The 13780-nt window shown below is 46.7% G+C and overlaps 1 protein-coding gene across 6 annotated transcripts in view; it reads left to right on the top strand.

Moving 5' to 3' along the window:
* COL26A1 (collagen type XXVI alpha 1 chain) overlaps nucleotides 1-13780 on the top strand; it is a 181391-nt gene that overhangs the window by 37068 nt on the left and 130543 nt on the right. For 5 of the 6 annotated variants that reach the window (XM_027664461.1, XM_027664462.1, XM_027664460.1 and 2 more), the window contains 2 exons: nucleotides 2180-2302; nucleotides 12611-12714. In XM_027664461.1, coding sequence (XP_027520262.1) covers nucleotides 12642-12714 — 73 coding nt within the window. In that variant the 5' untranslated portion in view covers nucleotides 2180-2302; nucleotides 12611-12641. The remainder of the gene's footprint in view (nucleotides 1-2179; nucleotides 2303-12610; nucleotides 12715-13780) is intronic. The other variant, XM_027664458.1, reaches the window with a different exon arrangement.

Below are 13780 nucleotides of genomic sequence, written 5' to 3'. Positions count from 1 at the left end.
GCTTTTGCCCTGAGGCTTGTGCACAAGTGCTGTCCCTGTGATTGTTGTGAGCACTGGGCTCAAGGTAAATCAGCCAGAGCTCCTCATGTTCTCACCCTTTCTCCTGGCTGCTTTTCCTTCCACACTCAACTGACCATTCCCATGGCATGAGGAGATATTATCCAACACTACCCATCTGGACAAACCCCCTGACTAAGGCTTGGAGAGGTGACACAGCTGATTGCACCATGTGTGCAAGTGAAATGAAAGGAAAAAACTTTACTTTGAATGATCACATTTCCAGTCTTTAGCTCCTGACTTTGTTTCTTCTGGTTTTGTTCCCTAAACTATGTGTGGAAGTTGTGTTGAGCCCGTTAAGGGATCTGATGTCATCAGGTGACCTGAAGCTTCATTAAGCTCCTCTTTTTCCCTGTTTTGCTCTCTGGTTCTATGATGTGGATGTCAGTAGAGACATTTGGGTACCAGGGTGCCTGATCCCTGTATATCCACCACAGATCCTCCATAAATCTGAGAGAGCTGGTTCTGTGAGACCTCCCCACCTGCTTGGGGTCACCTGTGATGTGACTTTAGTCCATGCTTCCCAATGAGGAATCCCAAAAGGGTTTGTGGTGAGCAGGGGAAGCTGCAGGGCTCTGTCCTATCACTGCTGCTGAGCTGGTGGCACTGGGCACACAGTCCCCTCTCCCTGGGTGCCCATCCAGCTGTAGCTGAAGGGTCACTGAGCAGCTCACTGGCCCCATTGTGGTCTGTGGTGTTGGCTCAGCCTCTGGCATGTGTGCCTCCTATTCATGGAAATGGGAACTATCCAGAGAGCAGAGGCTCCTGCAGAGATGGGAGGGGAATCCAAAAAGGGGAGAAAAAGCAATAAATGCTGTAAATGGCAAATACTGGGGAAATTAAACTACCATGGGGAAGGTGGTTTAGGGAAGGAGAAGGGGATGTGCAGGTGCATATCCACTGTGCAAGCAATTTGATTTTTGGTGTGCAAGGCTGGGGAGTCACTGTGATACTTGCAGAAGGGATCAGATGTACTGAGAGCTCTTGCTTTAAGAAGGGTGAGGAGCCAGGACTCCTCTGATTCAGCAGGGAATGCTTACACAAGCACTCTGTGTGTTTTGGAGCACAGGCTGGTATCTCCACTTGCCATTAATGACCCCAGTTCTGATTCCCAAGGAGTAGGAAAGTGCATCTCAAACCTGTTATAACTACACTGAGGTACCAAAGCATCACAAAACATCCCATACCAAAGCATTCCCAAAAAAATGTGAACCAGTCTTTGGCAAGCACAAAAGTAAAAATGAAAGTATCCTTTTTTCCCTCCCTCAGGCATGTCAATGGAACCTAAAAGCATTTTGGGGTGGTTATTTTTTACAGTGTTTTTTTTGGTTTTTGGATTTTTTTGGTGGGTTTTGGTTTGTGGGGTTTTTTTGTTTGTTTGGGTTTTTGTTTGTTTGTTTGTTTTGGTTTTTGTTTTGTTTTTTCAGAGAAAGTCCCTGAGGGGTCTGTAGGTCCTGTTTCCTCAGGCTGATACTGCAGCTCCTTCTGTCTCACACACCTTGCAGCAAGGACGTCTGTCTCCCTCTTGTTTTCTTATGAGACAACATAAGACACTCATCCCTCCCTCCCGTGCGCTTTTCCTTGCCCACTTTCAGACTGTAACCTCACCAGGACAGCAGCAGGACTTGTCCAGCACCCAGCTTGGCTGAGCCCTGCTGACAATAAGCTCCACCACACCAGAAACCAGAATTTTCTAACTCTGCTGTTTGTTCAGAATGGTGGGAGGCTGGAGAGCGATACCATAACGAGCAGGATGAAATTAAGACCAGTACAATGGGAACTGACTATCAGGAGATTTGGAAGACTTTTTTTTTTTTTTCTTCCCCTCAAGTCCCATTGTTTCTGATAAGTGGCAGAACCAAATTATGCACTATAAAACCCTGGCCTCTGAGGACCAAGCAAGAGGCGTTAGTGGATCTCTTGTGGCTCAGGTTGGCAGAAGCTGGGAATCTTTCTGCAGCTATTGGGAGGAGAGGGTGGGGTGAGGAATGAAGACTGCAAGTTAGCCTGGCTGTGGCTGGTGGAAGAAAGAACCTCACCCCCAGATACTTGCTCTGGTTTTGCTGTACCTTGGTCCAGCTCGTTGTGTTCCTGGGGCTAATGGTGTCCTTTCTCTCTGCAGGCACTGGTGTCACTACACAGTGACAAGGACAGTCTCCTGCCAGGTGCAGAACGGCTCAGAAACGGTGATCCAGAGGGTTTATCAGAGCTGCCGGTGGCCAGGACCTTGTGCCAACTTAGTGAGGTAAAAATCTTCATGTCTCACAGTGCCCAAATCTTGCTGCCCTTCCCATTCAGTTGGGTGGCTGGTAAGTACTGCAGAGAGGGCTGACATCAGGTGTGAGAACCTGCTCTGTGGGGCTGTAATAAAGGGGTGCCACTGGTGTTAACTGCAGAGTAACCACAACTGCAGGTAAGTGTAGCATTGCTGCTGATTTTAGGAGCTCTCTAAACACAGACACAAAGTATAGTTCAGAAATGAGACATTATTTATTCTGTGCAAGGTAGAGGTTTCCACAAATCAAGTACACCAAGGGGTAAAATGTTACACCTTTTATACAGTAAAACTTACATGAACCCCCCTGTCTAATATATATTCTCCATCTGCCTAAGGCATATTTATTTATTTGGTTGATGTAATCTCACACAATGCTTGAAACCCAAAGTTCTTTTCATTAAGCAACTTCTATTGTAGAGGCTATCTGACAACATCAGTTATGCTTACAAAAGGAGACAAAATTCAGCCTGGGGACAGATAATTCAACTTGAAGACATTGGGATTAGGACAAGCTCTGTGAAATAGTTTAGTTTAGACTGTAATGCCAGCTTGTACTTCACACAGAAGACTGCTGCCAGTCAGACCTGAAAGTAAATAAATGTTCAATGTGACTGAACAGGGTTAGCAGGGTTGCTGAATCAATTGTTCTGTGTGACCTGTTGGTATCAAGTCCTCGTACTCAGGTTTTTAGGGGTAATATTGATCACACACACTGGAAACCTGTGATCAAATTCCTTGTAGCTGATGATGGACAAAGGTAACCTGCCCTGTGTTTTCAGAGTGGAATTTCCTTAGATTTCCTGCATCTCAGTATCCTTTAGAGATGTGTTAAAACACAATGTCCCTCTCCTCAGATGAGAAACAAAGCTTAAAAACAGCAACTTGTCACAAACTTTGCCCTGAGCCTGCTTTGGCTTTCAATCATCTACAGTCTTGGAACCCACCTACGTTTAAGAAGGAAAAAAAACCCCAAACTAGTGTGAAATAGCTGTCCTCAGCTACCACCTTTCAGTAAAGTGTCTTTGCACTGTTGAGCTTTGCCTTCTCTGAAAGGCATTCTCAGAGCAGGACAGTGTCACCCACCCATCTGGGAATCGGGGCAAAAAAACCCACTGTGCTCTAAACCTGCACCTAACCTCTAAAACTCATTCCCATGTAGACAAACCATAACTTAGCTTTCAAAACTCAGTCATTTTATTGTTATTGTTACCAATTCACCCCCAGGGCACTGTTTGAGGTCCTCCTGTAGTTGATAACCTGAATGTGATTGAGCTGCAGACTGAGATCGACCTTCCCAATCTGTTCTTGTGACACTTCATCTGGAATTCACATTTTGCACGTGGCTGTTACCACAGTTGGTTCTCCAGTTTCCACTTGGCCAGTGGTCAGTCTCAGTTTTTTCACTTGTAATATATCTGCTTTGGTGTCTCTTTGGTCTTTATGCAAGGCTGTGGTTGAAACACTTAATATTTTAAATTGTCATGGCCAAACTTCTGTTGGAGCTTTTTAATTTCACAGACATTTTACTCACATAATTGTCACTAGAAACTTGTGAGCTTTCACCTTGTCTCCTAAACTTGCCAAAAGTCTTGCTTATTTTTCCTTGTTAACATAACTGTAGTTTCCTAAGTACCAAATAATTGATCATGTTCCCAGTAAAAATTCTTTTTGTGGGCTCCTGCAGTTACTCCTATACATTGATTCTTGCATTAACCCTGAGACTTTAGGAGTGTGTGCTGTTGGGATGTTGTTGTTCATGGAACACTTTCAATTTCAAATATAGTTTGGTTTGTTTGCCTGTTGAGTCCAATTGTTTGGAGACAATACAGAACAGTGGCAGACATCTCAATTTTTCTTTCTATGTGAAAATATCATGGAAAGAAGCTGGGGATTACTGATGTTTAAGATCTCAGCTGGTGGTGAAAGCTCAGCTAGCAGGAGCTGCATTTCTGGAAGATGATCACCATGAAGAAACCTACCAGGAGAGATGGGGGGACACCAACACTGCTGCCTTTGAGCTGGGAGGAAATGCAAGTGAAGAGAATGGAACCCTCCCAAGGAAATTACTATAATGTCTGTCTTCTAATCACACATCATGTGACAGTCTTGCTTTAAAGTAGGGAAAGACCCTGGACCTCTTTCCCAAGCACCTCCAGAAAGCTGCTGACAATGCTGGAGCCCACTCAGCTACCCCAAGAGGTAAAGCAGGTTCCTGATAATTTCCCCTACTGCCACTGTCCAAAAGGGAGACCCAAGAACAAGTAACAATGAAGCTCAAGCCACTGAGTTCCTGAGAGTCAAGTGGGCTGCTGGTCAAGTTATCCCCAGCCCAGACATCTTTTACAGGTCGTTGTTTTTGGCAGTGCATCTGATTTTGTGACAACAGACTGAAAACCAGCTGCTGAAAATTACAGACCTTGGACATGTAACTGCTGTGGGCAAAATTTGGTAACCCTGGTTGTGTGGTTGAGGTCTTATTTCCTGAGCCTACACAGCAGCCTATCGCTCTCATGTTGCCAGCCCACAGGGAAGCATGGACTGGCTTTCAGAGTCAAGCTGAAGTTAAAACTACTTTTATTTTAAAATACTTCTCCCCTCCTCTTTCACCAAAATGAATATTGTGTCTTTAGGAAACACCAATCTCTCTCTTGTTTTCAGATGAAAACTCCCAAGGATACAAATAAGACAGTCAGTTCCCAAAGTCCCAAGGCAGTGTAGTGCCTCTTTTATTCAGTGTCTCACTTGCTAGTGTATTTCCTTGCAAATTGTACTTGTTTTCTCTTTTCTGTTAAGAAACTGGCTTTGAAGGGGCTTGTAAGCTTTTATGAGCCACAATGCTGCACAATTTCCTTTGACAGGTCTCTGAAAATCCCTGCAGAAGATGAGCAGAGCAGAAAACCTAACTTGGGTGCCTTCTGTTTCCTCCTTACCTTCTCTGTACCAGCTTCTTTTTTGGGGTTTTCTGGAAGCCTGGCTTCAGGCAAGGTCAGGCTTACTCCAGGTCTTGTAGTGTCTAGAAATGTTCAGGTTCTCTATGTCCTTGTGGTTGTTTAAGTGATATAAATATATCAGTGTTTCTTTTGCTGAAAAGATAAACTTAAAGACCTTCTGGCCTTCTCCTGTTCTTCTCCAGTGAGATTTGTGGTGCCTGAGCTTGAACTGAAGGGGAGGGCACAGTGTATGGCTGAAAGCAATGCAAAGTGTCAGCAATGCAGTGGCATTATTTTGGCTTTATAGCATTTCTCCCAGCTGTGATTCGAAACAACCTGTTTTCATCTCCTTGTTTACAGGGAGTCAACCATATCTGGGAGAGCTTTCACTCTGCCAGCACCCGTTATCAGGCTGCTCACTAGCAAAAGGGACATCAGCCAAAAAAAAAGGCATCTCTCAGCCTCGTGGTGACAGCTGAGAGGGGCTCTGTGTCAGAGTGACTCTGCTTACAAGCAGACATTGGTGTAGCCAGACACGGATTTAATCTGCTTCCTGTCTCCCATTCACTCGTGTTATGTTTCCTTCCCTTATTGCACAAACTGCAGCTCAGGGTCAGGCCTTTGACAGGGGAGGATCTGTGAGATCCCAGCGTAGCAGCTTGGGTTGTGTGATGTCCTTGCTGTCCAGTCACTTGCTCTTGGGAATCTGGCAGGGGAACTTCTTGAGCAGGAGTGTCGTCATCTTGGCCGGGATGGGATGAACTGCTCTGTTCTTGCCCTCCACCCCAGACTCTTTATTTAGCTTGGGTGCTGAGTTGCTCTGGAGCAGCCTTGGCTGGAGGCTCTCCCTCAGCAGATCTATTCTTGAACTCTCTCCATCTGTGTGGTGAAGGCTTCAGCTCCTGCACACCAAAGGCTGTGCCTTTGCTTTGTCACGCCATGGAGCGCACGGGCAGCTCTCCAGCAGTCTGGCTGAAACTGCTGCTGTGCATAAAACTCCCATGCCATTTGTCTGTCTGAAGGAAGGGATAAAGTCTCTAGCTTGGTGTTTCAATGGCAACCTAATCTCTGGCTCTCTGCTGCCTGGATGGTTGCCTCCAGCTCCCAGCAAACCCAGAGACATCCCAATTATAACCCTTCTCTTGAGCAATGGTTTTGCTGCAGCAGCTGCAGGTTGAGGTACAATCCTGTCCTACTTGGGACACTGCCTTCCTTGAGGCTCACTGAGAAGGGTGGTCTTGAAGACCTGGCAAAGAGACCTACACTCAGTTGCTGGAGCTTTTGTGACTTCCTGTGCCTTTGGTCCAGCAATGCCACCTCACCTGTAAGATAAGAACAGTGCTGCTTTTGTCTTACTGCATTTTACGACTCTGAGAATAGGACAGCCTCTTGTGATACCCTAGCTGGCCAAAATCAGCCTACTTTTGATTGGGGTATTTGTGTTGTGGTCAGTAAGACAATGTCTCAGGAGGTGAATGAATGGGATGAACAGCCTTGGCAGATCATGTGCTGCCACAGCCTTCAGAAGACAAACACTCCCTACTTCAAACTGTTGTTGCTACAGAAATCCCCATCTCATCTCTGGAAACATGCTGGGAGGATGTTCTGACTCCTCTCTTACTTGTCCTATCCTAGAAAAAGAATGTTCCCAACAAAGCTGTGTGAGTTTTTATCCTGTTTTACTTTGCTGGGCTCAGTGGTCACACACCTGTCTCACTCTGGCCTTTGAGCCTCCTGTCTCTGCAGCATTTTTACCTTCAAAGAATCTGAAGATTCTCCTGGAAACCCACAGCTGGCTTTTACAGGGATGGGATTTCCTGGTCTCTCTACTTTAGTAAGAGCCATTAAAACTCCAAACATTAAGTTACTCATCTGTTGGCTTTAAACATCACTCAAAGGTGGGAGAGATGGAAGGAAGATCATCCTTGCAACACAGCAAACCTGGGCTGTGATGCCCTTTCCAGCTGCCAGTCACTGCATGTTTTTTCCTTTCAGTATTTGTAGCTGGTTTGGCTTATCACAAAGGCTCTGTGTTTTTGATGACATTTTTAATGTGAGAAAGCTGCACATCTTGCATGGATCACTCTTGTTTGGTGTTTCTGAATGCTGGGTTTTCTTTTATTTATTTCTTTATTTTTGTTCTTTTCGTTTAAACTGAACACATTACTGCTCCTGGAGGGATTTTTACAAGCCAGCTTGTAGAATAACAAAGAAGGAATTCTGCAGGCTCATCCATTTTGGTCTTGTCTGCTTTTGAAAACTCCGTTGCTACAGGGTCAGTAGGAGAAGTTGGGGATCTGTCACCCAGGAGATTGGCCTGTAGCTGATGTTCCTCCTCAGTTTCAGAGCTAGTAATGCCACAGGGAAATCCTTCTCTCTTTCTTGCTTTCCAGTCAATTGAATAATAAATCCCAGAGCTTATTCCAGTGCATTAGGATTGCTATTTGAAGTCCTGTTACACATAAACTCTTTTATGTGTTTAATTCCCTTACGACTCTACATTTTGGAGAGAAATACGCTTGGAAAAAGCTGTCTGCTCTCCCATGCACACACGGGATATAAATGTGGGATCAACAGTCCTCCTGCAAACAGGGAGGAGGCTCTGGGAGGGCAGGATTAGAGCTGCAGCACAAAGGGGCATTCTGAGCTCTGGAACAATGTGGCTGGCTGTGTGTGCTGCCTGGGCACAGGTGGAGGGCCACCTGCTCTGGGGATTGTGCTCAGGCTGCTGACTGAGGGCTTTTGATCTCACTCAGACATTCTGTCTGAACACTCTTCCTCCTCACTGGTGGAAGTGCAGTGCTGCTCTGCAACAGCACTGAGATCTGATTGTTAATAGAGGCAGGAGCTGATGATAACTGTGGTGGGATAGAAACATCTGTGTCCTCAGTCTTTTTCTTCTTGAGACTGAGAGACTGTAAATTATTGCTGTTTACAGTGGGGCATGGGAGCTGTATAAGTTTTGTTTCCTGGGTTTTAGTCTCTGGCTAAGTTGTGCAAACCAGACATGTCCAGAGCTAAACAGAGTCCTCTTCCTCCCCTTTGGCAAAGGCAGGAGACACGTACAATGACCTCCAGTGCTCCTGCAGCTGCAGAGTTTTTATCCAGTGTCTGCAGGAGCATATTTGAAACTGCTCTGGTTACATTTTTCTCTGGGGAGCTACTGCCTTTGTGCTGGGGAAGCTGGAAGAGCTGGGGCTGCAGGAAAAAGAGCACAGGTCTGATTCACAGCGATGGTCTCTGCCATGCCTGTGAGTTGCAAATGTGATGGCAAAGGTGCTCCTTGTCCCTGCATCAGCTGTGGTGCTGCTTTGAGGTGAAGTTGTGTTCTCTGTGTTCAGAGAGGAGCTCCCTGGTGTAATCAGTGTCTGGCAGGCTTTGGGAGGATAGTTATGATGGTCTGCCTGGAGTGAGGGTGGTGCTATTGGGAACTAAATATATTCCTGATAACTTCTCTGAGCTCTAAACAACCTCCCTTCTTTCCAAGTCCTTCAGGATATGGTTACTTCACCTGACTTATCTGAAATGTGATTTCAGAGCACCCTGATTTTCTATGGGGAGTTTTAGGGGTTTGGCATGTCTGTATATCAGGGCATGGGTAGAAAGTTAGAGGCACTACCACAAGCTTTGTTCTGAACTTCTTATAATGCAGAGGTAGCACTTGTTATAATGAATGTCCACTGTCCCTGAAAGACAGTATGTACAGGGTTGGACCCACTGGGTTGGTAAGTGACTTCATTGCCATGAGAGTAGTAGGCAAAAGAAAGCCTTGGATTCCTTGGTTTCCAAGGAATTTGCCAAGATACTTCCCTATCCGAGATTCTTTGCCAGTCAAATAAGCAAGTTCATTCCTCTTGTTATCCTGAAACCCACCAGTAAGTGATGGTGAAACTTTCAATCTGGGACTTGAATAAAAACGAATTTAAAAGCCTCTGGAGGTCACTGAGGTCTCCGGGGGCATAAACTGCAGTGGCTGAAGGAATCACAGCGACAAAACCTTCTCTTGCAGTGTGGAAACGAGTTTCACGCCTTCCCTCTCATGGGGTCCTCGGGCACAAACAGCTTTGTTTGTGAGTGTCAAAGGGCAGGGCAGATCCAGGCTGGGGGAAGGCATTTCCTGTGTGTGACAGCCTGTCCTGCCTGGGTCATGGCAGAGATCACGCCTGGCTCTTTGACCTGGTTTCTGAGGCTTTGATCCAAGAATGTGACACTCTTCCCCTTTCCTGTGTCAGGTCTGGCTGTTGTGTTCAGTGACACTTCCTTGAGAGAGGGGGGAACACATCCTTGTGTGCTGAGGCGTGAGACTTGTTGGCTGCCATCCTTCTGTGTGTCCTGACCTCTCCAGTACTTCCAGCTTCATACCCCCAGATCAGTTCATCAGTCATCTCTCCCCAAATTACCATTTCCTGAGCAGTCACTTAAAGACCACAAGCAAGAGATATTGCTTCCCAAATGATGATTGCATGTGGACAAGCTTGTCTGACAGGGATCAGGCAATCTCCAAGGACAGGCAGGTCTAGTAACAGCAGCAGCTGCTGATTTGAGCTTTCTGGGTTCTTCCCTGGGAGTTGCCCCACTCCCTGGGACCCTGTTATGAAGCCTCATAACGTTTTGGGAAATGACATCTGTCTCTTGCAGCAGAGTGGCAGGTCCTGGTGGTTTGCTTCTCTGTGAGGGGCTTGGAAGTCTTCTGCTGAAGGGGACTGTGTGTGCTGAGCATATCCTTTGCAAAGCAGTGCAGGTTGTGGCTCATCTTAAACTCATCTCCTACTGTGGTTTGGCAGATTTCTATGCCAGTGTTTGTGGCTTGGGTGACATCCAAGGGAAAGGCTTCCCTATTCTGCTACCAATCCTTTTTTCTGCCTGTTGTGTTTTCCACATGTTTTTTTCATTCTAAGGCTTCTGATCTTTAACAGGTATCTTCCTTCCCTGTCCTTTTTCCATGTGGTTTTTTTCCTTCTCCTTCAAGTGTCAGACAGTGGTGATGCTTTGCTAAAGGCAATCTCTTTGTTGCTCCCCTCCTGGAATAGCTGTCAGAAATCTGCATGATGTGATGACACAGGCAACAACAGACCTTGGTGCCATGTCAAAAACTGAGGGAAGAATGATGCTATGAAGAACAGAGCAACTTCAGAACAAATTGGAGCTTGCAAGCTGGGACCACTTCACATGTGTGACTGCAGGATGCTGAACAGAGCTGCAAACATCAGAACTCTTCCAGGAAATTCAGGGTGGGTGGTAGACTGTGACAGCTGAGCTCCACGTTTGTCATGCCCTGAGAAGTCCTTGCTCATTTGAGGATTAAACTATAGCTACTTCCCCGACACAGAACTGCTGCCAAGATTCCAGTCTGGCTCGAGCCACTCTCCACACTTCATAATGAAGTTTGAGAGAGCTTTAACATCTTGGTGTTGGCAGAAACATGGTTTTAAAATCACGGTGTGGTTGGAGACTAGCTGGCTCTGGACACTGGTAACAAGGCTGGAGACTTTCATCTCAAGGTCAAATCCAGCTGTGGTGTTAGTGACAAAGCCATGAACTCCTGACTGATGGTTCGGGGCTTACGTGTGGAAAGATGTCTTGAGTCCAACGCCAGGACTTGGAGTCAGGAGGCTTGGGTTCAGTTCCTGAACTCTGCCAGAGCTATTCTGAGAGACCCTCAGCAAGACACTCGAAGTCTTTGTGCCTTAGGTCTCTCCGTTAGAAAGCACTGAAGGTCTACCTACATCACTGTGCTGCCAAGTCCTCAAACTCGCTCCTGGCTGTGAACTCCTGAATACCATTGGATGCAGAAGTACAAAGAACTAGGTGGGACAAGCTGGCTCTGTCCAGCCCCTATTAGACAAGTGCCTGGATCCCAGTTATTAGCAGTCTTAGCAGTAACTGGTGAGCTTTCTGGCAGCTCAAGGGGTGAGGACGTCAGGAGGCAGCGCTGCTCTCCCGTCGCTGGGCGATGCCGTTCCCTGTGCAGGCAGCCCTGTGCTCAGGAGGAAGCTCGTGCAGCCCTCCTCCCTGGTGGCTATGGGAGAACGTGGTTTCTGTGTTTGGCAGCTGGCACAAATCATCAGCAACAGCTTCCTGAGAAATGAGTTTCCCAAAGACTCTGTTAACCACGACTGAGCTGCTCCCTTCTTTCCAAGACATACATGGGCAGCCTCTCCTGGCAAGCCTTTGTTACTGCTCTTGGAGTAACCACCAACGTCACTGCAGGGCTGTCCTGGATGTACACCTGTGCCTGCCTCCCCTTGGAGCACTTGGGATGAGATTCATGCAACCTCTGGCTCTGTCCTGGCCTTGTGCCCAGCTGAGCCCGGGGCAGTGCTCTGCCTCCTGCCTGCACTGCAGGAAGAGGATTTTTTCCCCAGGGAGAGGGTGCTCAGGCCTTGTGTCTGTCTGGCTCAGCGAGAGAAGCATAAACTGCAGCCTGCAACACTGTAATCCCAAAGCTTCAGACTCTCCCTGTGTGTGCCAAATTCCTTTGGCTGTTAACTAAGGGCAGGAATTTCGAGGGGAGCTTGTGGAGTACGACTTCTGTGTTTGCTTTCAGCTTCATGAATAGCAGCAGTGACTTGTTTGGCTGTATACTGGGAAAACTGATTTGCCAGCTTCGAAGAGCTGCTGTTTTAAAGGAAAAGCTGGCACTTAGGCAACTCTGTTTTGTGTTGACTTCAGAACCACTGGTGCCTTGCACAGGTCTGTTGTGTCTCCAGGTAGCTCTCCAGTTTCCAGTGGGGCTTGGCAGTGCCGGTGCTGTAATTGGGATCCTTGGGATGCTGTGCTGGACACAGAGCTCCCAAACCTGTCCTGCACAACCTCAGCAGTGGTGAAGGGAAGTGTGACCCTCTTTCAGATGGGGAGAACTGAGGCACAGGTCAGCCAGCTGGAAAAAAGCTCCATGAGGATCACTGATTGTCATGCTGATGTGTTGGCAAACCCCAGATAAGAGTGGTGGTAGAAGGGAAAACACTGAGAGGGAAAACACTGAAAACACTGCCAGCCTTTGTTCAATGTCAGAGAAATCCTCGTGGAGGCAGAGTGCAGGAAAGAGTCATCACCTCTGCTACCTGCAGCACCTTGGGAGTGATGAGATCTCCACGAAGCCACACTGGTGTTACCTGAGGGGAGGTGTGGGGCAGAACCAGAAGGGCATGAGGGCTTAAGGAGGAAAATAAAAGTTGTTGAATCAGACCCACACTGTAGTAAAACATCACTGTTATTCTGTGTGACTATTTTCTGTGGCTGGGTGCTCTGGAGATGTATCCAGGCAGGAAGATGTGCTATGGATTAGCAGCAACACCACCCTTGGGTAGGTAAGTGCATTCCACTGACTCCTTGTTTGTGTTAGTTACAGGACTCTCATCAGGCCCACATACAAAATGTCCTACAGAACTGTGACCACGCTGGAGTGGAGGTGCTGTCCTGGCTTCACGGGGAGCAACTGTGAGGAGGGTGAGTAATCCAGCAATGCATCTGCCCTTATGGAGCAGCAAGGATGGATTGGCTGGGTTGAGCTGGGTTTTGGTCCTTAATTTGCCCTATGCCTCTCAAACAGAGGAACAAATCACTTCTTCTCTTCACTCCCCATCGTTATCTGAATGTCACACACAAGCTCTGGAACACAGACCACACTGAATGTCTGCAAACAGCCCTGAACAGGGAGGGGGAAAGAAATGAAGAAATGGGTACTCAGGGATGACCTGAGTATAGATGTGCTTGTGCTTGGCATCCCCATTGCACAGTCCTTCAGAAAATGCACTTTCTCCATGTTTCTGTGTTATCTTCTCCACTTTCCCTGTCATCACCATCAGTTGCTGTAACTGCTGAAAGCTGGTCCCTGAATGGCTGCTTCTGAAAGTTTTATGCCTGTAAGGTCTGGACATAAATTATATGTGTTCCCAGAAAGCTTTGCATTAAATCAGCACCTTTGGTTTCCTTTTCCACCTGCTCCCTGACTTATGGGTACAACACTTAGGTTGCACAGTGCATGTGAAAACACACTTCTGGGTTTGGCATTTGATCTTTCACACAGAGGAAAACAGAGCAGGAAGTAAAGAAAGTATTTTTATTCTTTTTTTATCATAATAGACAAAAAGGGCATGTTTTGCATTTTGCTTCCTAATGTTTTCTACTTTAACTGTTGCTTCTGGGGGTTTAAAACAATTCCTGCTTCTCCATCAAGTCTCATGTTTAGGCATTAAAGCATCTGCTCAATCTGACATGAGGTTTCATGGTTTATGAACGGGAGGAACTAGGCCTTGAGTTTTCTGTCCATTTGCATCAGGTCAGCACAGCCTGTCTCTGGCAGCTGAAGGGTCATTGGGGTTGTCCAGCACTTCTCAGACTCTGCTGTTTGTAGCTGCACCTCGTTTTCTTTGTACTGTGATATCTTAATGCTGATCACACAATTTGGACAAATCTCTAGCTAGGAAATAGTCTCCTTACAGTCACAGAGAATGATGGTTGCAGACAGCAGCTCCCTCCAGGCTGCTGAGGAAACAATAGCTTCCCAGAAGCT

The sequence above is a fragment of the Corapipo altera genome, unplaced genomic scaffold (assembly GCF_003945725.1).
Source record: "Corapipo altera isolate COAL_440 unplaced genomic scaffold, ASM394572v1 181b, whole genome shotgun sequence".
NCBI classification, from domain to species: domain Eukaryota; kingdom Metazoa; phylum Chordata; class Aves; order Passeriformes; family Pipridae; genus Corapipo; species Corapipo altera.
This window is presented reverse-complemented; position numbering and strand designations above follow the sequence as displayed.